The sequence below is a fragment of the Myotis myotis genome, unplaced genomic scaffold (assembly GCF_014108235.1).
Source record: "Myotis myotis isolate mMyoMyo1 unplaced genomic scaffold, mMyoMyo1.p scaffold_m19_p_1, whole genome shotgun sequence".
NCBI lineage: Eukaryota > Metazoa > Chordata > Mammalia > Chiroptera > Vespertilionidae > Myotis > Myotis myotis.
Genome location: NW_023416313.1, coordinates 162,678,850 through 162,705,032, shown reverse-complemented (window position 1 = coordinate 162,705,032; position 26,183 = coordinate 162,678,850). Strand labels below are relative to the sequence as shown.

The 26,183-nt window shown below is 40.3% G+C and overlaps 1 protein-coding gene across 4 annotated transcripts in view; it reads left to right on the top strand.

Annotated features, from left to right (window-relative positions):
• SPG11 (SPG11 vesicle trafficking associated, spatacsin) overlaps window positions 1-26,183 on the top strand; it is a 93,376-nt gene that overhangs the window by 47,888 nt on the left and 19,305 nt on the right. For all 4 annotated transcript variants that reach the window (XM_036299904.1, XM_036299919.1, XM_036299910.1 and 1 more), the window contains 10 exons: window positions 2,091-2,256; window positions 4,371-4,576; window positions 4,838-4,946; window positions 9,314-9,473; window positions 11,069-11,341; window positions 12,180-12,380; window positions 13,479-13,586; window positions 20,010-20,172; window positions 22,437-22,651; window positions 23,769-24,522. In XM_036299904.1, coding sequence (XP_036155797.1) covers window positions 2,091-2,256; window positions 4,371-4,576; window positions 4,838-4,946; window positions 9,314-9,473; window positions 11,069-11,341; window positions 12,180-12,380; window positions 13,479-13,586; window positions 20,010-20,172; window positions 22,437-22,651; window positions 23,769-24,522 — 2,355 coding nt within the window. The remainder of the gene's footprint in view (window positions 1-2,090; window positions 2,257-4,370; window positions 4,577-4,837; window positions 4,947-9,313; window positions 9,474-11,068; window positions 11,342-12,179; window positions 12,381-13,478; window positions 13,587-20,009; window positions 20,173-22,436; window positions 22,652-23,768; window positions 24,523-26,183) is intronic.

Genomic DNA, 26,183 nt, shown 5'->3' with positions numbered 1-26,183 from the left:
TAGTAGATAATAAATGGTTAAGAGACAAATATTAGGGCTTGACAGGAGTGGTTATTGCATACTAACTTCTCACATCCGAGTATCTTCTGACTTTAAATTTCTCTGAAAAGAGAGAAAAAAACTTCTTGGCTATTTTCATGGGCACAGAGGAACTTAATTTTTTAAGATTCATCTTTTTTACATATATACTAGAGGCCCAGTGCACAAAAATTTGTGTACTCGGCGGGGGCGGGGGCGGGGGGGATCCCTCAGCCCAGCCTGTGCCCTCTCGCAGTCTGAGACCCCTCGGGGGATGACCACCTCCTGGCTTAGGCCTGCTCCCTGGGGGATTGGGCCTAAACTGGCAGTCAGACATCCCTCTGGTAGCCCAGGAGCCCTTGGGGGATGTCCACTTGCCAGTGGGGAGCAGACCTAAGCTGCAGTTGGACATCCTTAGCGCTGCTGAGGAGGCGGAAAGGCCCCCACCACCACCGCTGTACTGGCAGCTGTCAGCCTGGATTGTGGCTGAGCAGAGCTCCCCCTATGGGAGTGCACTGACCACCAGGGGGCAGCTGCTGCATTGAGTGTCTGCCCCCTGGTGGTCAGTGTGTGTCATAGTGACCAGTCATTCCCAGTCGTTCTGCTGTTAGGGTCAATTTGCATATTACCCTTTTATTATATAGGAGTGCTGGCCAGCCTAGGTGAGGGGCTGAGGGCCGTTTTCAGGCTGGCCACACCCCTTCAGTGTGAGGGGGTCCTGCTGGGGTGCCTGGCCAGTCTGGGTGAGTGGCTGATGACTGTTTGCAGGCTGGCCACAGCCCCTTCAGAGTAGGGGTCCCCACTGGGGTGCCTGGCCAGCCTGGGTGAGGGGCTGATGGCTGTTTGCAGGCTGGCCAAGCCCCCCAGCGGGGACCTTCACCCCATGAGGGTGTGGCCAGCCTGGGTGAGGGGCTGATGGCTGTTTGCAGGCTGGCCACAACCCACAGCCACCCAAGCTCCCAGTGGAGGCTGGCTGAAAGCAGGTATCTGGGATTTATTTGTCTTCTATAATTGAAACTTTGTTGCCATGAGCGGAGGCCACAGCCGGCTCAGGGCCGGCGGGAAACTTGGCTTCCTCCATCGCTCAGGGCCGGCGGGAAACTTGGCTTCCTCCATCTGCTTGCTCCAGCTCCGTGGCTGCCGGCCGCCATCTTGGTTGGGTTAATTTGCATATAGTCACTCTGATTGGCTGGTGGACATGGCTTAGGGCATAGCGAAGGTATGGTCGATTAGAATCTTTGTCTTTTATTAATGTAGCTATTTTTTTTATTGATTTTAGAGAGGAAAGGAGAGGGATAGAGAGCATAGAAACATCAATGATGAGAGAGAATCATTGATCAGCTGCCTCCTGCACGCCCCCTACTGGGGATCAAGCCCACAACCCAGGCATGTGCCCTTGGCTAGAATCGAACCCGGGACCCTTCAGTCTGTAGGCTGACACTCTATCCACTGAACCAAACCGGCTAGGGATGGAAATTTAAACTGAATCACTCTGCTGGAAAGATGGTACCAACATGTAGATAATAAGGTGCTCTGTGCCTACAACATCAGAAAATACAGCTAGTGATAAGGAGAGTAGAGGAGGGTATTAATATGGAGAAAAAGATGTTCTTCTCAAAGTATTTATTAGCATGGTACAGTGACCTGGCCTTGGTGAATAGAGGACACAAATATATTAGGTAGAGATTTTATTGCATAATGAACTTCATGAATGAATTAAAAGCTTTTGCAGATCTTTGGCAGAGATTTTTTAGTCAAAAGGTTATTGCTATTGTGAAGTTAAATATAGATTTAAAATATATAAAATTATAAGTAAGTTCATGGGGGAAAAGCACAATTTGTAAGTTTTCATGCAGCTTCTCAGATACACATTTTTGCATAAAATGAGGGCCATCTCTCCACATTAAAATAAAACTATTACATTTAGGTGGTTCAAAGTGACACATAATGGTACAAAATGATTATAGCAACCGGTTTTCTTTTACCATTGTAGACTTAAGTTTTCCATGTACAGATCTGCAGTTGATCATGATGAGGTGTAGGGCATTAATATTGCTTCACTTTTCCCCCAGATGTATCGAGTCATCTCCCACATTTCTCTAGCCCTGATCTGGTTAATAAATATGCTATAGTGGAACGTCTGAATTTTGCTTATTATTTATATCATGGACGGCCATCATTTGCATTTGGTACTTTTCTGGTCCAGGAATTAACTAAGAGCAAGACCCCCAAGCAGCTGTGAGTAAAGTATAATTTATACTTGTTAATAAAATGTATATCTGTGTATTTTACCTGTACATTTAAAAAATGTACTGGAAACACGTATAAGAGTTAACAGTGATTCTATTTGGATGGTGATTTTTTTTTCCATTTGTGTTTTTCTGTGTATCCTCAGTTTCTGGCATTTAGTGTGTGTTACTTTTGTTAATAGGAAAAAAGATTAAAAGTATACACACACACACACACACACACACACACGTATATATATACATATTGTTTTTAAATATACTTTTGATTTTTTTTTAGAGAGAGGAAAGGAGAGGGATAGAGAGATAGAATCATCGATGAGAGAGGAACATCATCAATTGGCTTACCTCTTACAAGGCCCCCACCAGGGATTGAGCCCATAACCTGGGCATGTGCCCTGACCGGGAATTGAACCAGTGGCCTCTTGGTTCCATACTGGCGCTCAACTGCTGAGCCACACTGTTTCAGGGGGGAAAAAAAAAAAGATTTTAAATAACTTTTTAAAAAAATGATCCAGGAGCTTGCCAAATGTTAGCCATTATGCTAAAGAGAGAGTTCTATAATGAGATGTGAATTCTGAATTTAAGATCTTTGTTAGGTTTGCTTTATTGGTTTGTTTTATAATTAACAAAGTAATGCATTTTATTGGAAAAATATTCAAGTAGCTCAGAGGGTGAAAAATGAAATATAGAAGCCCCTCAAGGGGGGGGGAGGGCTAATGGGGGGATAAAAGAGGGGAGGACATCTGTAATACTTTCAACAATAAAGATAAATTTTTTAAAAAGTCCCTCAGTCTTCTAGCCTCATTCTACATAGTAAATTCTTGTGTGTCTTTCCTCAAAAACTTTCTATACATATAAAAGTACAGATGAGTCCTTTAAAATGTGTGTGTTTTATGACATCAAACTTTAAGTGGCATTAATTTTCTTGGTAGTTTGTGTACATATAATTGACAATATCACAAGTTGGCAATCTTGGAAATTCTACTCCCTGTTCCCTAGATGAAATTGGAAGCAGAATAATTTAGACTGTGAGTAGGTGTTTTAGGAGAAGGTAAAATATGGGGTGTTCAAAAAATATATATATGCACTTTAAATGATTATAAAGTCAGTCTTATTAGCATACAGTTCATTTTCAAAATGTAAAAGAATCTACATAAATGAATAATTTTGGGGGGTCAATGCCTGTTTTTAAACTGATGACTGATCTGGCCCAGTCCCTGCTGAAAACGCAAAACAACGGAATTGAAAACATCAAGAACCATTTCGTTTGGTATTTGTGCACCCTCAATTCATTGACTGTTGCAGATTTTATACCATAAACTTTATCTTTTATGTACCCCTATAAAACAAGTCTAGTGGCACTTTACGATATATTTCCTTTGTTCAAAGCTTAGTCTGGCTTCACCCATTTTTTCAAATCAGTTAAACCTGAAAAGGAGTGAAAGTCAAGTGAGTTATAAGCTGTTAAAGTGTGTATACATTTTTTGGAAACATCCAATATAAAGAAATGGGGGGATGAAAAGGCAACCACAGAAGAATTGCTTGTGCTCTTAGAGCAGCGGTTCTCAACCTGTGGGTCTCGACCCCTTTTGTGGGTCGAGCGACCCTTTCACAGGGGTCTCCTAAGACCATCCTGCATATCAGATATTTACATTATGATTCATAACAGTAGTAACATTACAGTTATGAAGTAGCAACCAAAATAATTTTATGGTTGGGTCACAGCATGAGGAACTGTATTTAAAGGGCCAGAAGGTTGAGAACCACTGTCTTAGAGGAAGCAATATGGAACAGTATTCAACAACAGGAAATAAAAAGGTTTGTGAGTTGCAATCCCAGCCTCTTTTTCAGCAAGCTTTTGTTGTCCCAATGTGTGTCCGCCTAGTCTTTCTTCCAGTACCTCAGGTGTTTTCACCAATCCCCCAGACCTTATCTTCCTACTCCTCCAACCTACAGAACCTAAATGAATGTGAGCACAGGGCACAAAAAGGGAATGGGGAGGAAGCCAAAACTCACATGCGTCTGACACTCCATGTATCACTGATCTGTTTTTCCTGATGATGAGATAGTTTCATGTTTTGATGTGATTTTGCTTTCTTTCAGGATCCAGCAAGTAGGCAATGAAGCCTATGTTTTAGGCCTCTCTTCCTTCCACATACCTTCAATAGGAGCTGCCTGTGTTTGTTTCTTAGAATTGCTTGGGCTCGACAGCCTCAGGCTCAGAGTTGATATGAAAGTGGCCAATATAATTCTGAGCTACAGGTGTGCAAATGAAGACGCTCAGTACAGCTTTATCAGAGAGTCTCTAGGTATAGCACCTTTCTTTCTGTGGGTTGGTTTGTTTAGAGGACATAGGATGAATTAGGTCTACGGCACTGAATTGTGAGTTGTGGGGGAAGAAACAGTTATCGTCCTGTTTCATCCCTTTCCTTCAGTGCTTGTTCTTTGCCTCACTTTGTTGGGCCCTTTAATTGGATACTGAAATGGTTCTGGACTATACTTTTCAAACAGAAATGCCCAGTTCCTTAACACTTTCTCTTGATCAAATTGGTTGTTTGTATTTCTTATAGCTGAAAAGCTGTCTAAACTGGCTGGGGGTGAAAAAGCAACCACAGAAGAATTGCTTGTTTTCTTAGAGGAAGCCATATGGAACAGTATTCAACAACAGGAAATAAAGAGGTTTGTGAGTTGCAATCCCAGCCTCTTTTCCAGCAAGTTTTATTGTCTCAGTGTGTGTTTGCCTAGTCTTTCCACCAATACCTCAGATGTTTTCACCAACCCCCCAGACCTTATCTTCTTATTTCTCCAACATACAGCAGATACTCAGTAAATGGATATTGGTTTTAGTCACATCTTACCATCAGTAAAAGGAGGGTGAAGATAATGATTCCCTGTTTTTCTGTTTTTTTCAGTTTTTTTTTATTTCAAGAAAAATGATTTTAAATATAATAATGTTACATGCAGTAAACCTTAATATTTCAAGAAAAGTGATCTTAAATATAATAATGTTACATGCAGTAAACATTAATATCTCAAGAAAAACGATTTTAAATATGATAATGTTAAATGCAATAAACAATTCAAGAAAAATGATCCTACATATAATATTACATGCAATAAACATTAATATTTCAAGAATAAAAGGATTTTAATTATAATAATATTACCAAAACTGTACTAACATAGTATGATATCACAAAAGTTGTAGGAAATATTAAAAAGCTGCAAATAACAGGATTACTTATTTTATATACTAGAATATTCCCCCCCTCCCATGTCTCTATTTTTGTTCATCAGTTTATGTTGTTTATTATATTCCAAAAATGAGTGAGATCATATGATATTTATCTTTCTCTGACTGGCTTATTTCGCTTAGCATGATGCTTTTAAAGTCTATTTTGTCGGATATGAATATTGCTACTCCAGCATTTTTTTTCTTTTCTATTTGCATGAAAAATTTTTTTCCATCCCTTCACTTTCATCCTCTATGTGCCTTTTGTTTTGAGGTGGGTCTCTTGTAGACAGCATATAGTTGGGTCATGTTTTTGTATCTATTCAGCTACCCTACACCTTTTGACTGGAGCGTTTAATCCATTTACATTTAGGGTTATCATTGAGGGGTACTTATTTATAGCCATTTTAATTCTGTATGGCTAGGTTTCTCTCTCTGTTTCTTCTTCTCAGCAATCCCTTACAGCAATTCCTTTAGCATTTCTTGTAATGCTGTCTTGGTGGTGATGAACTCCTTTAGCCTTTTTTTTGTCGGGGAAGCTCTTTATTTTACCGTCTATTTTGAATGATAGCCTTGCTGGATATAGTAATCTTGGTCTCAGATCCTTGCTTTCCATTACTTTGAGTGCTTCATGCCATTCCCTTCTGGCCTATAGAGTTTCTGATGAGAAATCAGGTGTCAGCCTTATGGGAACTCGTTTGTAGGTAACAGTTTTCTTTTTTCTTGCTGCCTTTAAGATTCCCTCTTTGTCTTTAATTTTTGGCATTTTAATTATGATGTATCTGAGCATGGGTCTATTTGGATTCTTCTTGTTTGGGGTTCTCTGTGCCTCCTGAACTTGTGTGACTTTTTCCTTTACCAAGTTAGGGAAGTTTTTTACCATTATTTTTTCAAACACCTTCTCTATTCCTTTCTCTCTTTCTGCTTCTTCTGGCACACCTACTATTCTAATATTGTTACATTTCACCACATTGTCCCACAGCTCCCTTAAGCTCTCCTCCTGTTTTTTAATTGTTTGTCCTTTTTGGTTCTCTAATTGAGTGATATTTTCAACTCTGTCTTCTAATTCACTGATTCAGGCCTCCACTTCCCCTAATCTGCTGTGTATTCCTTCCAGTGTGTTCTTTATTTGTGTTATGTCATTCTTTATCTCAGACTGTTCTTTTTTCATAGTTATATATCTTTTTTCATACTGTTGAGCATTTTTAACATCATTACTCTGAACTCTGTTTCAGATAAATTTCTTGTCTCTGCTTCATTTATCTCTTCTGGAGAATTCGCTAGTGCTTTCATTTGGGGGTTGTTCCTTTGTTTCCTCATTTTGGTTGTCTGTTTGGGTTTGTGACTATGTATTAGGTAGATCCTCTACACCTCTCAATCTCTAGTGCAGGACAGTATTAAAGGCTGTTTCTGACTAATTGGATCAGGCAAAGACTCAAAGCCTCCAGAAACCACCTCTGTCTACAGACTAATAGGATTCCAACTTGAATTGCCCCCAGGCAATCATCCTCAGGTGTGGTGAGAGTTTTTTCAACAGGGTGGGGCAGTTGCTTCTGCCTGGAGGCTAATTGTTACTTTTAATCTCTTAAGTCAGTGGTTGGCAAACCGCGGCTTTTGAGCCACATGCGGCTCTTTGGCCCCTTGAGTGTGGCTCTTCCACAAAATACCACGTGCGGGTGTGCACGTACAGTGCGATTGAAACTTCGTGGCCCATGCACAGAAGTCGGTTTTCGGCCTGGGCAAGTCTGTTTTGAAGGAGTGGCGTTAGAAGAAGGGGGGGTGTCAGTTGGTCAGGCGACAGGACACACGGCGCAGGCAGGCTGGGGAATACACAGTGTGGGGGAGGCGCGAGCGATTCATTCACGAGTTGAGTGTGGATGGGAGAATTGGAAGGGGTCGACCTCAGCGAACGTACCTCAATCAGCTTGAGGATGTTTTTAGCAAAGGCCAGCTTAGGAGTACCCTAAGTCAGTTAATAACAATGTACCTACCTATATAGTTTAAGTTTAAAAAATTTAGCTCTCAAAAGAAATTTCAATCGTTGTACTGTTGATATTTGGCTTTGTTGACCAATGAGTTTGCCGACCACTGTCTTAAGTGGACTCAGGGCAAGGTGTTTTCCAATAGGATGTGTCGACTGTCTTCCCCCCGGGCAAGGTAGATGTCTATGTGGGAAAGATGTCCTCCACTGTGTGAGGGAATGACTCAGCCCAAGGAACTTGGGGTGTCTGCCTTCTGAGCTCTATCCCCCAAGACCCCAGTCCTGGGTTCTGCTCTCATAGCTCCAGTACACTTCACCCTTCCTCTGTCAGAGTACAAAGTGGGTGGCTCCACAGGGAACTTTTGTGTGTTGGCCCTTTAAGAGGATGCCCAAACTTTCAGCTGCCACTCCCTGGCAGACAGCACCCCACTGCTTTTCACAGCTAGATGTTATGTGGGTACCCTCCTCATTTTGGTGCTCTCTGCTGGGGAGCCCAGCTCCGGGATTATCAGTGGCTCTCCCACACCTGAGATAACTCTCCAGGACTTCAGTTGCCGTGTGTGGGTGCCTGGCCAGCCCTTTCACACCTCCATCCCTCCTACCAGTCTCTATGCCATCTCCATCTTCAGTCCTTGGGTATCAGGGTTCTCTCCTGTGAGTTTTCCGTTGATTATTCAGGAAGCCTTTCCGTATTTCACTTGTAATTCCAGCTTGTTCCTGGGAGCATGTCCATGCAGCATCCTCCTACTCTGCCACCATTTTTAATCTTGTCATGATTCCCTCTTAAGAGATGGAGTTTCCAAGAGATGGAGAGGAGCTTTACCCCCTCCACTACCCTACTGGTCAGGAAGTCTATTAAATTGTAGATGTTGAAATCATTTCAGAACATGTGGGGTGGATATCGGAAAATTTGACTCTGATATCTTTAATGTTTTCTTGCTGATATGTCAGTTGATACTGGAATTTGAGGTGATCATCTATCCACAAAAGCTTCTCTCCTTTTACAGAGTGGGGCAGAAGTAGGTTTACAGTTATGAGTGTGAAACAGTTTATCCTTGAATTTTATTGTATTATTTTCCATATGAACAACTATAAACCTACTTTTGCCCCACCCTGTACGTTCTTACTATCCTTCCTCTGTGCTATCCCAGCCACCCAGACCATGGGTACCTACCATTCTCCTGAAACACCTATCACTGATTCTGTTCTCAACAGCTTCCTACTTTCAGCAGGAACAGGTATCTTCCCCTTAGTGAGGAAGTCCAGGCCCCTGTCAGGGCTCTGATTCTCTGAAGTGAGTCATGAAAGATAATTAAGCACTCAGAAGATTTCTTGAGTGACTGTTTTCTCACTTTTCCTAAAGATTATACATAGCTAGTTTGATAGATACTTGCTTGATAAAAGGAATGAATTGTACCGGCATGCTAAGAAAGCTATTGTGTGTTAACACTTCTTTTTTGTTTTTTTCAAAACAATCTAATAAATATTTGGCATTTTTTGAAAAGCTTTTTATTTTTTTAAATATATTTTTATTGATTTCAGAGAGGAAGGAAGAGGGAGATAGAAACATCAATGAAAAAGAATCATTGATCAGCTATCTCCTGCATGCCCCTACTGGGGATCAAGCCCACAATCTGGGCATGTACCCTGACCAGGAATTGAACCTTGACCTCCTGGTTCATTGGTCAACGCTCAACCACTGAATGACACCAGCTGAGCTTGAAAAGCTTTTTAGAGAATATACTGTAGTTAAATTTATTTAATTTTTCAGTTTAAAACTAAAGCAATATTTTAACAAGTTTTTTTCTCTACCACTCCCACCCCCAATTACAGGTTATACAGCGAATCTAGCATCCAGTGGGCATTGGTGGTACAGTTCTGCAGGCTCCATAATATAAAACTGAGCACGTCTTACCTTAGAGAATGTGCCAAAGCAAATGATTGGTTACAGTTCATTATTCACAGCCAGCTCCATAATTACCACCCAGATGAGGTAAGCCACTGATTGTTGCTAATTATGCAAGAGGATATTGGAACACTTCTTAGAGTGAAAATATTGTCCTTTCTGTTGTGAACACATAGGCTTTTTTTTTTTTAATATATGATACTATTATTTTTACTAAAATTTTAGTGGGTTGGCTTCAGACAAAGGACTAGTCATTATTACTAAAGAGATGAAGGAAGAACTTTGTGACTCCAGATTGCAAATGGAAATTCACTCAAAAGCAGCAAACAACTTTTAAAATTATATGGTCACCTCCGAGTGGTTCAGGTTGAGAAAGAACAATTTTGCTTATGCTTTTTTCTAACATTTTCAGCTCCAGCTGAAATTGAGACTTGGTTATCTGCCTTGTGCATTGTTGGTGGGATTGCAAATTGGTGTGGCCCCTACGGAAAACAGTTTAGAGGTTACTCAAAAAATTAAAAATAGAACTATCTTATGAACCAACAATTCCACTTCTGAGTATTTATCTGAAGAAATCTCAAACAAAATTCAAAAAGATATATGCACCCCTTTATTCAATGCAGCATTATTTACAATAGCCAAGATATAGAAACAATCCAAGTACCCATCAATAGACAATTGAATAAAAAAGATGTGGCACACCCGGTTGGTGTGGCTCAGTGGTTGAGTATCAACCTAAGAACCAGGAGGTCACGGTTCAAATCCTGGTCAGGGCACATGCCCAGGTTGTGGGTTTGATCCCCAGTGTGGAGGGTACAGGAGGCAGCTGATCAATGATTCTCTCTCATCATTGATTTCTATCTCTCTCTCCCTCTTCCTTCCTCTCTGAAGTCAATAAAAATACATTTAAAAAAAAGATGTGGCACATATATACAGTGGAATATTACTCAGCCATAAAAAGAATATCTTACCATTTTAGACAGTATGGATGGACCAAGGGGTAATTATGCTAAGTGAAATAAATCAGACAGAGAAAGACAAATGCTATATGATTTCCCATATATGTGATACTAAAGAACAAAATAAATAAAACAGAAGCGGACTCAGAGACAGAGAACAAACTGAGGGTTGCTAGATGGGTAGGGTTTGGGAACTGGGTGAAAAAGGTGAAAGGATTAAGAAGTGCAGATTGGTAGCTACAAAATAGTCATGGAGATGTAAAGCACACCCTAGGGAATATAGTAAATAATATTGTAGTAGCTACGTATGGTGCCAGGTGGGAACCATTTATTGGGGGGTCACTTCATAAAGTATATGATTGTCTAACCACTATGCTGTACAACTGAAACTAATCCTATATAATAAAAGCCTAATATGCAAATCAACCAAATGGCACTGATGTGCACTGACCACCAGGGGGCAGACGCTCAATGCAGGAGCTTCCCACAAGCTCGTAGGCCCCAGGCCAGCCAAGGCGGGTGCCAGTGGGGGCTCCCCATCCCCCGATCACCCTGCTGGTCACCCCACAGATTGGCCCTGATCACTGGCCAGGTCTAGGGAACCTACCTGTGCATGAATTTCATGCACCAGGCCTCGAGTATAAAATAATATTGAATGTCAACTATAACTGAGAAATAAAAATAACTTGGTTGTCTGTTTTAATCGTCTAATGTGTTTTCCAGGTGAAATCCCTTCTCCAGTATTTCAGCCCTGTCCTTCAAGACCACTTAAGGCTAGCTTTTGAGAACTTGCCCTCAGTGTCCAACTCCAGAATGGATAGTGATCAAGTCTGCAACAAGTCCCCCCAGGAACTCCAGAAAAGCAAAGAAGAGAGAACTGATTTCTTCGAAATTCTGCTCCGGTGCTCAGAGGAGCCAAACTCCTGGTGCTGGCTCCTGGCTGAAGCAGTGAAACAACAGTCCCCTATTCTTAGTGTCCTAGCCTCATGTCTGCAGGTGAGAATCATTGAGAAGCCTAAATTAAAGAACCAGAGAGTAATAGAAGAATTGGGGAGGGACAGGAAAGGCTGATAATCAAAGGGTGCAGGGGGAATGATGATATTGAGGCTCTAGCCCAGGGGTGGGCAAACTTTTTGACTCGAGGGCCACAATGGGTTCGTAAACTGGACCGGAGGGCCGGAACAAAAGCATGGATGGAGTGTTTGTGTGAACTAATATAAATTCAAAGTAAACATCATTACATAAAAGGGTACGGTCTTTTTTTTTTTTTTTTTTAGTTTTATTCATTTCAAACGGGCCGGATCCGGCCCGAGGGCCGTAGTTTGCCCACGGCTGCTCTAGCCTCAAGGTCACTGCAACTCTTTATGCTTCTCCAGTGTGGCCATCCAGTGCACTTCTTTGTGCCTTGACATATAATAGCTTAAGTGGTCAGAGCCTTGGTTCCTGGTTGGCAGTCACAGAGAAGGATGCTTTGGTGGACTGACCACCACTGCCTCTGAGCAGGGAAGAAGGATACTCCAGACAGTCCCTTGGTCAGCAGCTCTGTGTGTTTTCTTATACTTAGTACTTCCCTGACTTTCACATATATCCTCTCAGTCTCTTGGCCTTTTCACCTGCCATACCCTACAGGATGGTTTATAAAAGTCCCTTGGTTGTTCATTAGAGTTTATTTCACCTTTGAAGGATTTTCAAGCCACTTTAACCAATTTAGTGAGGTTATTTTTCCTGAACAGGAAATAGCCATCTGTAGTTGTAGCATTGCTGGAAACTTCCCTTGTCAGGTAATCCAAGCCCAGTTGTTATTTTATTTTGAAAAGTTTTTATTCAATGGTAGGATGCCAGTGCTATTTCTTGTCTCTGTGTTTGGATCATCGCTTCTGTGGAGGACAGTATTGCAGCTGAAGCAATGGGACACATCCAGGACTCATTGGAGGGCCATACATGGGACCTTGAGGACTTCTCAGTCATCTGGAGAACATTATTAACAAGACAGAAGAGCAAAACTCTCATCAGAGGTTTCCAGCTTTTCTTTAAGGTATTTATTTATTTATTTATTTATTTAAATATGCTTTTATTGATTTCAGAGAGAGGAAGGAAGAGAGGGATAGAAATATCAATGATGAGAGAGAATCATTGATCGGCTGCTTCCTGCATGCCCCCTACTGGGGATAAGCCTGCAATCCAGGCATGTGCCCTGACTGGGAATCAAACTGTGACCTCTTGTTTCATGGGTCAACATTCAACCACTGAGCTACACCAACCAGGCCTAAATCTATTTTGTAGCCCATAACAAATAATGATAATAGAACTACCATTTATTTAGCAGAGTGCTTTCTATACATTATTTTAGTCAATTCACACAATAATCCCCAAAAGGTAATTGTGTTAGGATATTATGAAGTGGTCTTATCCTCATTTTACAGAGTAATAAACCAAGGTTTACAGAACTTAAGTAACATGCGCAGGATTTCACAGTAATTTAGTGAGCAGAGTACTTACAGTTCAGATCCATACTTTCTAATTCCCAGACTCCTGTGCTCTGACTGGAAAGCTCCCACTGAAGTGATGGAACTGTATGGATTGATGCCACAGGCAGCAAGCAGTAGGTTGGCAGGCCACTGGAGCCCATTATCAGGAAGTGTATGTAAAGGTTTCCTAGCACCATCTAGTGGACTATGTCCTGCTCTTGTGTGTTGGACCAAGTATAGGATAGACAGAAAATGGACCGACCTTTGAGTAAATGTAACTGCCTTTCTTTTTAACATACATAATTTAATTCTATGAAACTGCTATTAATAATATTTGTCTTTTACTTTAACCTTCTCTTATATTGCCATTATTCATGAGAAAATAGTATTAAGTTCAGGATTTTGTCTTTTTTTTTAAAATATGTTTTTATTGACTTTAGAGAGAGGAAGGGAGATGAAGAGAGGGATGGAAACATCAGTGATGATAGAGAGTCATTGATCGGCTGCCTCTTGCACATCCCCTACTGGGGATCGAGCCTGAAACCTGGGCATGTGCCCTTGACTGGAATCGAACCGTGACCTCCTGGTTCATAAGTCAAGGTTCAACCACTGAGCCATGCCAGCCGGGCAGGATTTTGTAATTTCTTTCAAACTCTTCTTCAAAGGATTCCCCATTACTACTGATGTTGGAGATGTATGAACTCTGTATGTTCTTCAAGAATTGTAAGGAAGCCAAAGCTAAACTACTGGAGTTCCAGAAGAGCCTTGAAACTGTAAGTTAGAATAATATGTTCTTTCTTACTGACCTGAAATTTGTTAGAGTGGCCTGCTGTCTGCTAGTAGTCGGGATGTGACATTAGGTAAACAGCTGTTATGTGGTGTAATCAAATGAAATAATTTGTACTGTGCCAGAGATAGCGAGTCAGGGTAGGAGTGACAGTGGCCTTGCTTATAAATCACCTCAGTTGCCAAGGATGACAGGTTTCATCTAATGTGCTAACTCTGATCAGTATCCTGATGCGGCAGCCAAGCTCAGTGGGAAAGAAATTCATGGTATCTGCTATGGATACTAGAGAAGAGTATGGTGATACATGGGCCACGTTTTAACAATTCAAGATAGCCTGTCCAGAAGAAATATACCTTAATCCTGCCTGGAGTTTTAGCACTTTTGCCTTCTCTACCACAAAAGAGCTCTATGATAAATAAGACAAAACTATTTACTGATTTTACACAACAAATTTATAACAGTGGAACCTCAGTATAGGCTTTTGCTCTCAATCACATTGGTCTTCACTGTAATGAAGATTATTATTTGAAAATACAGAATCAGTTATTCAAATATGCCTGAGTTTTCTAAATCACAGAAAATAGGGACATTAATTTCCTTGGTTTATAACTCTCCATGGCTTGGTACCCTAGTAGGTATCTTCTTTTGTTATTTGTGGTCAAATATACATAACATTTACCACCTTAGCCATTTTTAAGTGTACAGTTGTATTAAATACATTCTCATTATTGTGTAACCATCACCACCATCCACCTCCAAAATAACTCTTTTCATCTTGTAAAACTGAAGCTATACCCATTAAACAATAAATCTTTATTCTCCCCCTATCCCTAGCCCCGGGCAACCATCATTCTGTTTTCTGTCCTTATGGTTTTTACTACTTTAAGTATCTCATAAGTGGAATTGTATAGTAGTTGTCTTTTTATGACTAGCTTATCTCACTTAGCATAATGTCCTCAGAGTTCATCCATAGCATATGCTAGGATTTCCTTCCTTTTTAATGCTGAGTAATATTGCATTGCATGTATATACCACATTTTGCTAGTCCATTCATTCATCGATGGACATTTGGGTTGCTTCAACATTTTAGCTATTGTGAATAATGCTGTTATGACATGGTATACAAATAGTTCTTTGAGATCCTGCTTTCAATTCTTTTGGGTGTTTACTCAGAAATAGAATTGCTTGCTGATATGGTAATTATACTTTTAATATTTTGAGGAATACCATACTGTTTTCCACAGTGACTACCATTTTACATTCCTAACAGTATTACATAAGGGTTCCTATTTTTTTACATCCTCACCAATACTTGGTCTCTGTTTTTTTAATAGTAATCATACTAACGGGTGTGAGGTGGTGTCTCATTGTAGTTTTGATTTGTATTTCCCTAATGATTAGTAATGTTGAGCATCTTTTCATGTGCTTATTCGCCATTTGTGTATCTTCTTTGGGGAAATGTCTATCTAAGCCCTTTACCCATTATTTTTATTGTTGACAGTATGCAGATGTCCCCCATTTTCTTCCCCTTTGCTCCTATCCACCCAGCCCCTTTTTAAAATTGGGTTGTGTTTTTCTTTTATTGTTGAGTTTCAGGAATTCTCTACATATTCTGGGTATTAATCCCATACCTGATATATGATTTGCAAATATTTTCTTCCATTGTGTGAATTGCTCTTTTACTCTTTTCATAGTATCTTTTTATACACAAAATTGTTACATTTTCATGAGGTCCAATTTGTATATTTTTTCTTTTGTTATCTATGCCTTTGGTGTCATTTCTAAGAAATCGTTGCCAAATCCAATGTTATAAAGGTTTTGTCCTATGTTTTCTTCTAGTTTTATTGTTTTAGGTCTTACATTTAGGTCTTTTGTCCATTTGGAGTTAATTTTTGTATATCTTGTTAGGTAGGGGTTCAACTTTATTTTTTTACATGTGGGTAGTCAGTTTTCCCAGCACCATTTGTTGAAAAGACTGTGCTTTCCTCATTGAATTGTCTTGACACCCTTGTCAAAAATCATTTGACCATATATGCAAGGATTTATTTCTGGGCTTTCTTTTCTATTCCATTGGTCTATATGTCTGTCTTTATCCCAATGCCACACAATTTTGATTACTGTAGCTTTGTAATACGTTTTAAAATCAGGAAGTATGAGTTTGTTCTTTTTCAAAATTGTTTTGGGCCCTAGCCGGTTTGTCTCAGTGGATAGAGCGTCCCAGGTTCGATTCCGGTCGAGGACACATGTCCAAGTTGCGGGCTTGATTCCCAATAGGGGTGTGCAGGAGGCAGCTGATCAGTGATTCTCATCATTGATGTTTTGATCTCTATCTTCCCTCTCCTTTCCTCTCTAAAATAAAAAATAAAAATAAAAATAAAAAGATTGTTTTGGCTCTTTGGGGTTCCTTGGGATTCCATATGATTTTAAGATGGGTTTTTCTGTTTCTGTGAAAGCATCATTGGGATTTTAATAGGGGTTGCATTGACTCTGTAGATTGCTTTGGATAATATTTACAATTAGACTTCCATTCCAGTAACATGGGATGTGTTCCCATTATTTATATCTTTAATTTCTTTCAGGAGCATTTTGTAGTTTCATTGTACAAATCTTTTACTTTCTTGATTAAGTTAATATCTTAAATATTTTACTCTTTTTGATACTGTTAGAATTATTTTTATAATTTCCTTTTCAGATTGTTAATTGTTTATAGGAATGAAACTGGTTTTTGTGTGGTGACTTTTTCTCTCCTGTTACTTTGTTGAATTCATTTATTCTGAGTTTTTTTGTGTGGGATCTTTAGAGTTTTCTACATATAAAATTATATCATCTGAATAGAAATAATTTTATTTCTTTTTTTTTTCAACTTGGATCACTTCTTCCCCCTTCTTCTTCCCCCCGAAATGCTCTGGCTAGAACTTCCAGGACTATGTGGAAAAGAAGAGTTGAAAGTGGGAATCCTTGCCTTGTTCCTGATCTTAGAGCAGTGTTTTCAGTCTTTTGCCATCAAGTACGATGTTCACTGTGGCTTTTCACATATGGATTTTATTATATGGAGGAAGTTTCCTTCTGTTCCTCGTTTGTGGAGTGTTTTTATCATGAAATGGTGTTGAATTTTGTCAGATACTTTTTCTGCATTGAGATGATCATGTGGTGTTTTCTTTTGTCCTATTGATGTGGTGTATACATTGATTGATTTTTGTATGTTGAATTATTTTTGCATTCCAGGAATAAATCCTATTTTGTAATGGTGTATAATCTTTTTAATATGCTGCTGAATTCAGTTTATTAGTATTGTTTTGTTGTTAATCCTTACCTGAGGATATGTTTTTTTCATTGATTTTAAAGAGAGTGGAACGGAGGGGGAGAGACAGAGAGAGAGAAACATTGATGTGATAAAGATACATTGATTGGTTGCCTCCTCACATGTTCCCCGACCAGTGCCAGGGATGAAGCCTTCGATGAAGTATGTGCCCTTGACTGGAATCAAACCTGGGACCCTTTTTTTCTGAGAATCAATGCTCCATCCACAGAGCCAAACGGGCTAAGGCTATTAGTATTTTTTAAATGATTTTTTAAATTGATTTTTAGAGAGAGAGGAAGGGAAAATGAGGGAAATATCGATGTGAGAGCAAGACATCGGTTAGCTGTCTCCTGCATGCCTCGTACCGGGAATCAAGCCCTCAACCTAGCATATGCTCTGACTGGGAGTCGAAGTGGCAGCCTTTTGGTGCACCGGATGACATCCAACCAACTATGCCACACCGGTCAGGGCAGTTTGCTAGTATTTTGTTAAAGATTTTTGCATCAGTGCTCATAAAGGATATCAGTATGTAGTTTTCTTTGTCTTTGGTGTCAACCTTATGTTGGTTTCATAGAATAAGGTAGGTAGTGTTCCCTCCTCTTTAATTTTTTGGAGAAGTTTGAGAAGGATTGGTATTAGTACTTTAAATGTGTGATTTGCCAGTAAAGCTATCAGGTCCAGACTTTCCTTTGTTGGGAGATTTTTGATTGATGATTCACTCTCTTTACTAGTCATAAGTCTATTCAGATGATATATTTCTTTGTGATTTAAGTCTTGGTAGGTTTTGTGTTTCTGGGAATTTATCAATTTCATCTAGGTTATCCATTTTTTGGCATATAATTTTTTCACAGTACTCTCTTATAATCCTTTTTATTTTCTGTAGAATCAGTAGTGATGTCCCCACTTTCATTTCTAATTTTAGTAATTTGAGTCTTCTCTCTTGTTAAAAGTATATTGTTTAATTTCTAAAGTTTTGTGAATTTTACAGTTTCCTTTTGTTACTGACTTCTAACTTCATCCCACTGTGGTCAGAGAAGATACTTTGTATGATATCTGTCTTTTAAAATCTATTGAGACTTAATTTGTATCCTAACATATGGTCTGTTCTGAAACATTTCATGTGCATTTGAGAAGAATGTGTTTCTTGTCATTGTTTTCTTCTGTCTGGTTATTCTGTCCGTTATTATGAGGGGGGTATTAAAGTCTCCAGCAGTTATTGTGGAACTGTCTATTTCTCCCTGCAGTTTCATCAGGTTTTGCTTCATATATTTGGTGGTCTGTCATTAGGTGTGTACGTGATTATAATTGTCATATTTTCTTGCTGTGTTGAACCTTCTATTTTGTTGTTGTTGTTGTTAATCCTCACCTGAGGACATTTTTCCATTGATTTTTAGAGAGAGTTTTTAATTTTAATGAGTTCAGCTTATCAGTTTGAGTTTTATGTTTAGGTCTTCCCAGATATCTTCTTATTCTTAGCTGACTTCTCCTGCTGCAGCCTTTTGCAAAGGGGCAATGCAGCTGCTCCATCCTTGCCTCAACCCTTTATTCCCATATGTTTGTTCCTTTAACTAGTTCCATCATCTGCCTGCTGTAGTTTCTCTTCATAGGGCAACAGAGGTAAATAAACCAGAAATAAAGAATAAGAAATCATGTTCTGATTCAAACTAATGAGGCCTGCTACTTGGGGTCATTTTCCTGATAATATTTTTATCATTTCCTTGAAATACGATAACAGAACCTTCTTAATTGAGAATCTTCTCTAGTGATATTATAAACTACTAGAGACCTGGTACACGAAATTTGTGCACAGGGGGTAGGGGTCTCCTCAGCCCAGCCTGCACCCTCTCCAATCCAGGACCCCTCGGGGGATGTCCAACTGCCAGTTTAGGCCCAATCTCGCAATCCTGGACTGCTGGCTCCTAATCGCTCACCTGCCTGTCTTCCTGGTTGCCCCTAACTGCCTCCCGCCCCCGCCCCGCACGCCGGCCTGGTCGCCCCCCCAACTGCCCCTCCCTGCCAGCCTGGTCACTCCCCACACTCCCCCCGCTGGCCTGGTCGCCCCACACAGCCTATTTGTTCAGTCGTTTGGTCGTCCCTCACTAATCCCCCTGCTGGCTTGGTCATAGGCAGCCATCTTGTGAGGGCGTGAGGGTTAATTTGCATATTACCTCTTTATTATATAGCACTAGGGACCCAGTGCAAATTTGTGCACCTTGAAAGGAACTGTGGGCCATGAGGCTGCAGTAGGCACAGGGGCGGGTCTCAGCCCATCCTCCGTGCCCCTGCCCAGCCCCTCCCCCTGCGCCCCACCCCCATCCCCTGGCTGCAGGCAGTTCCTGCCGCCACCACTCCCACACGTTGATGGCACCAGCCCCACTCGCACCCGCTGACGGTGTGGAGTGATTGGGGCCAGCGCCAGCAACAGGTGCAAGCGGCAGTGGGACTGCGGCACAAGGGAGCAAAGAATTTTCAGTAACCACCAGAGGCTCGCCCCAATGACAGCAACTGGTGCCCTGCCTTGATCTGGCGCCCCTGCTCACCCGCTCCACCACCCCATCGTGACCAATGCCTGCCATGTTCCATACACACCCCCTGGTGGTCAGCACACGTCATAGCCGTTCCAGTTGTTCAGTTGTTCCGGTTGTTCCGCCATTCGGTCTATTTGCATATTAGCCTTTTATTATATAGGATAAGATAACTATTAGAACCCGCTCAGCAATGTTAAGCAAGTCTTTCTAAGAGGTCTTCTTTCATATGTGAATTGCCAAACTTCTGGATTTAAGGGCAGCCTATATCCTCTGAAGAAGCTTTTAAGTGAAACATGTCTGTTTAATTTCACAGCAACTCACAGGGCTGTTAGTCAGTAAGGGGGTGTATTTGCATCAGTTCACTCCAAAGTAGTCCTGGGTCTCTTTCCCATCTTTGACTTTCATGCACACAGTTCTCTACACCAAGATGCACACAAAGAGGCACACTGCTGCTTCCTGCCATCGAGAGGACCTGAAGAAGCATCCCCTTTGTGACAGATCAGCACTTTGGATGGCCATTTGGAGGTTTTTGAGTTGTCCCTGTGAAACCACTTTCCCCGACCCTGTCTTTTTTTTATAGCTTGAAACAGCAGCCATAAAGGTCCACGCTGCCATCCCTGTCCCATGGCTGAAGGAGCAGGTGTCTTTTCTTTTGAAGCTTATGCTGCAGCAGTGCAGGACCCAGTACGAGCTGGGAAAGCTTTTACAGCTGTTTGTTGGGATAGAGCATCTCTTCTCTGAGGGTAAGACAGTCCTTACAGTTAAGTTGCTGTTAAGAAGTTAGCTGTCTTAATCTTGAAAGTATTTTAGAAGGGCATTCTGGGAATTAAAATGCATATGATATATATATAACATTACATTTAAAGTTCATAACAGGATATGAAGGAGAGATTATGAAACTTCAATTATAGTTAAAACATTTAAAACAAAGCACAAAGGGATATAACATAAGTAATAGAACTATCTACTCATCCTAAGCAGTTGTCAAATAGCCACAGTTCCCCCTGGCTAGCCTCTGCATTACCCTGTCACTATCATGCCTTTCTCTTACAAGTCAGCTTAACATATCATCACTGCTCAGAGTCACAGGCTTGTTTCAGGAATGTCTAATTTGTTTTGAAGGTCTCAGACAAATTACGCTTATTTTTTGCAGGTGTTTCCAGAAATTGGTAGTCTCTAAGCTTGTTGATTATTGAATAAAACCAGTATTGCCTTACCTTCTTTCTACTTGTAATAATTTCAAGTTTTTGTTGAATAATAATGTTATTCTTTTACACTAGATTCTGACGTTTTCACTACTAGGGTTATTTTATCACATTTAAACTCACATAGGTTCAGCTAAAGAGCTCAGAGTTGCACAGAACACAGAGAATGCTGGGCTCAGTGCCATTGTTGCAGGCTGTGGGGCTGATGATGGGGAGAAGAGAGGCCTGTTTCCTAAATGTAGGGCATAGAAGATGACTTTGTAGACAAGAGAGTAGATCCTTTTAACATATTGGTGTTTTCATTGATTGGTAATAATTTTGTTTTCAGAAATGAATTTCCTGTTTTCTTGCTAGAGTTGCTCTATCCTTAAAAAATTAAAAGGATTGTCTAGATTGTTAACATTACTATAATGCTTTCATTCATATAATTTAATTTAATTATTTCTATTTTTTTTAAATATATTTTATTGATTTTTTACAGAGAGGAAGGGAGAGGGATAGAAAGTTAGAAACATCGATCAGCTGCCTCCTGCACACTCCCTACTGGGGATGTGCCCGCAACCAAGGTACATGCCCTTTACCAGAGTCGAACCTGGGACCCTTGAGTCCGCAGGCTGATGCTCTATCCACTGAGCCAAACAGGTTAGGGCTAATTATTTCTATTTTTATAGTGTGTGTGTGTGTGTGTGTGTGTGTGTGTGTGTGTGTGTACGCGCGCGCCACATACATGCTTAGAGAAAAGAAAAAAAAAATTTAATCTGTGTTTTATATGATGCCAACAAAGAAACGCAGCATGCTCACACTGGTGTTTATTGTGCAGGATGTCTCACTGTCTCTGAATTACCTGAATCAGACCACAGCCCAGCAGGTGACATTGGAGCAGGCTCATATAGAATGCTTTTCATGCTCTTCCCCTATGGTAGGGCACACATAGGATTCTCAGATTATTTGGGAATGGGAGCAAAACCAGCCACATAAGCCGTAACCGGTTTGACTCAGTGGATAGAGCATCGGCCTGCGGACTGAAGGGTCCCGGGTTTGATTCCGGTCAAGGGCATGTACCTTGGTTGCGGGCACATCCCCAGTAGGGGGTGTGCAGGAGGCAGCTGATCAATGCTTCTCTCTCATCGATGTTTCTAACTCTCCATCCCTCTCCCTTCCTCTCTGTAAAAAATCAATAAAATATATTTTAAAAAAAACAGCCACATAAGTTGTTGGCAGAGAATCCCTAATGTTACTGTGGATAAGAATTTCCCAGGGACATCAGGAAGAGCTCAGCTGGGCCTCACTGGGTTAAGTAGATAGATATCCAGAGGAGCAAGTGATGCTCCATTCTGAAGAGAATGTGCTACTGGCCAGCTGCAGTTTCAGCTGCTCTACAAGTCTGTGTCTTAATACCCATGACACCGCATTGAATGAACAAGTGAACAATCATAAAAACAAATTTGTTCAAGGTAGGAGAAAAATACAGAAAGAGATGAGACTGACCTGAATGAATGGCCAGATCTCCCCAAGATTGACTGGAGTTGCTACTGCATAGTAGACCACCAACCTCTGCTCTGTGTTTAAAGCCAGATGTGTGGGTTGAGTCCATGTGCCAACCTCTAATAGATCTTACTATAAAGGAGCTGCCTATGGCTTCCTCTGCTCATTAACCAAGCTAGAAAAAGAGGTTTTTTATTTTTCCTTTAACCACATTATTATTTTAAATATACATATTTCCCTTCCTGATATTTAATTAAAAATGCCATAGTGGCATTTTTTTTTAATGAAGTGTTTATATCCTCTTTTCTTTGGTACAGGTCCAGATGTAAAGAAGCTGTGTATCCTTAGCCACATTTTGAAGGATACATCCATAGCCATTAATAATGTAATTATTACCAACTATAGCCTTCAGAATTTTCAGCAGGAATGTAAATCTATTTTGGAAAAACTGGAGACGAATGGACAGTTTGCTTTGGCTAAGAGGGTAGCAGAATTAGCTGAGTTACCTGTGGACAACTTGGTTATTGAAGAGGTAAGGTAACATAAGTCTTTTAAGTTATTTAAAGTCTTAGCTTTTTGCCCTAGCCAGTTGCTCAGTGGTTAGAGCATTGGCCCGTGGACTGAAGGTTCAGGGGTTTGATTCCTGTCAAGGGTATGTACCTTGTTTGCAGGCTCGATCCCTGGCCCTGGTTGGGGCACACGCAGCAGGCAACCAGTTAATGTGTCTCTCATCAATGTTTCTCTCTCTCTGTCTCTCCCCCTCCCTCTACTCTCTAAAAATCAATGGAAAAAATATCCTTGGGTGAGGATTAACAACAAAAAAAAATCTTAGCTTTTTGAACCATCAATAAACCAAAAATCAAATGAGATATGCAATTTATAGGAGATGAGGCTTTTTTACTTTTGATACACATTAGTTTCAGAAGTGGATGAGCCTAGAATTCCCATTTTTTAATAATGTATGCTTTATTAGTTTTTTGTTGATTTTAGAGAGATAGGAAGGGAGAGGGAGAGAGCAACATTGATCAGTTGCCTCCCGTATGCACCCCGACTGGGAATTGAACCCACAACCTGAATATGTGCGCTGACTGAGAATTGAACCAGCAACCCTTTGGGGCATGGGATGATGCTCAACCAACTGAGCCATACTGGCCAGGGTGAAGAATGTATTTATTTTATTTTTTAAAAACTATTTCATCAATGATTTCTTCTTCTTTTTTTTAACATATTTTTATTGATTTCAGAGAGAAAGGGAGAGGGAGAGAGCTATAGAAACATCAATGATGAGAGAGAGTCACTGATCGGTTGCCTCCTGCACAACCCCAACTGGGGATCAAGCCTGATACCCGGACATGTGCCCTGACCGGAAATTGAACCATGACCTCCTGGTTCATAGGTCGATGCTCAACCACTGACCCACACCGGCTGGGCAAGAATGTACACTTTAAATATAAGGTTAGCTTAGGTGGCTTTTCCTTGAACCCCATTCAATTGGATAAATTTAAAATTGTTTTCCATACTTTAACTTTCCAGATAAAATACCCAGAAACATCTGTAGCCGTGCCTCATATTCTTTGACTTGGGTTTAAAAAGTATGGTGTAATTAGGGAACAGTAGCATTTATGATACTTTTTAATAAAATTTCACAGGTAACACAGGAAATACAGACCTTAAAACACATTGACCAGTGGTCCCTGAAACAAACAAGAATTGACTTCTGGAAAAAATGCCATGAGAATTTTAAGAAAAATTCCATTTCAAGCAAAGCAGCTTCTTCCTTTTTCTCAGCCCAGGCCCTTGTGGTGCGTGAGTACCCTACTGAGGAGGGACAGAGCAGCACTGAGGAGTGCCATCTGCTGCTCACCCTGGCAGGGCATTGGCTTGCTCAGGAGGACCTGGTCCCTGTGGAGGAGCTGGAGGAGCTGGAGAAGCAGATCTGGCTCTGCCGTATCACCCAGCACACCCTCAGAGGAAACCAGGAGGAAAGAGAGCCCACATTTTCTCAACAGATCTCAGCTAGTGGTGAACTTTCCTTTGACAGCTTAGCCAGTGAGTTTTCATTCTCCAAGTTGGCTGCCCTGAACACATCAAAATATTTAGAACTTAATGGCCTTCCATCCAAAGAGACTTGTGAGAACAGACTAGATTGGAAGGAGCAGGAGTCACTAAACTTTTTGATTGGGCGCCTATTGGATGATGGCTGTGTGCATGAAGCCAGTAGAGTATGCCGGTACTTTCACTTCTATAACCAAGATGTTGCCTTGGTACTGCACTGCAGAGCACTGGCTTCAGGGGAAGCTAGTGTGGATGACCTACAGCCAGAGATCCATGCTCTCCTACAAAGTGCTGAGCTGCTGGAGGAAGAAAAAGAACCTCGCATTCCTCTAAGGAAAGTCTCAAGCAGTAAGTAAAGGAGATCAAGCTGCCCTCAGTCCTAACCAGTGTGTTGGCACTCTTTCCAGGAAGCAAAGGGTCTCTTTTGAGATAATATTTACACTGTTAAAAGGATAGCAACTCTTTTCTAGGTAATCCATAGGCTAGTTAATTAACTAGTTGATGAAGTAGAAACACTTATGTGATAACTAGCTGTGTATCAAAATTAGAGGGACTCCATCTGACTTGTAATTACAGTGGGGCCTTGACTTACGAGTTTAATTCGTTCCATGACGGAGCTCATAACTCAAATTACTCGTATGTCAAATCTTAAAGTGAACAAGTGAGACACCTGATGCTAGGCCGATGTTGTGGCGTTCACTGTGACGTTCGCTGCGCCAGCTAGCGGTGGGGTATCTGAAGCTGGCTCGTAACCCGAATTTTAGCTCGCAACTCAAAGCAAAAGATCGGCCGAGAGACAGCTCGTATCTCGAAAAACTCGTTACTCGGGACACTTTTAAGTCAAGGCCCCACTGTAGTTCATTGAACTTTATTCTATACAATAATCATGTTTCCAGTTGTACATTGATAGTGCATAGAAATATGGTTAATTTTTATGTTAACCTTATATCCTGCGACCTTGCTAAACTTGCTTACTTTAGGGGTTTACTTGGATTCCTTGGGATTTTCTAAGAGAGAATCATGTCATGAAATAGAGACCGTTTTATTTCTTCCTTTCCAATCTGTATGTCTTTTGTTTCTTTTTCTTGCTTTATTTTACTGGCTAGGACTTCCAGTATGTTGGATATTCTTTCCTTGCTACTGATCTTAGGGAAAAGCATTCAGTCTTTCATTATTAAGTACGATAGTAGCTGTAGATGTTTTGAAGATGTGCTTTGTTATGTTGAATATGTTTCCTTCTAATCCTAGTTTGCTGAGAGTTTTGAATCAGTGTTGAATTTTGTCATGTTTGTTCCGCATCCAATGATATGATCACGTGTTTTCTTCTTTAGACTATTAATATGGTGGATTACATTAATTGATTTTTTTCATATTGAACCAGCTATGCATTCCCAGGATAAACCCCAATTGATCATGGTGCATTATTCTTCTTGATATATATTAATGGAATCAGTTTGCTATTTGGGAATTTTTGTATTTATGTTTATGAGCAATATTAATCTGTACCTTTTCTTACTGTTGCATTTTTGTATCAGGGCAATGCTTGTTTCATGAGTTGGAAAGTTCTTCCAACTCTTCTATTTTTTGGAAAACATTGTGTAGAATTGGTGTTATTTCTTCTTTAAATGTTCAATAGAATTTACCAGTAAAACAGTCTGTACCTTAAAAATTCCGTTTTGAAAGACTTTTAATTATGAACATTTTTTTAAATTTAGTCTTCAATTTTAGTTATTGTAACTTTATATTTTTGCATAGTCTTTTTAATTTTTTGCTTTAGGGATTACATTATACATTTTTAACGTTCCAGTATATTTAAAGTCAGTATTTTTTATTAGATATATTGGGACGACATTAGTTAATAGGATCATATAGGTTTCAAGTGTACATTTCTATGATATATCATCTGTATATTGTATTGTGTACCCACAACCCAAAGTCAAATCATCTTCCTTCACCATATATTTGGCTAAAGTTGGTATTTTACCACTTCAACTGGAATGCAGAAACTT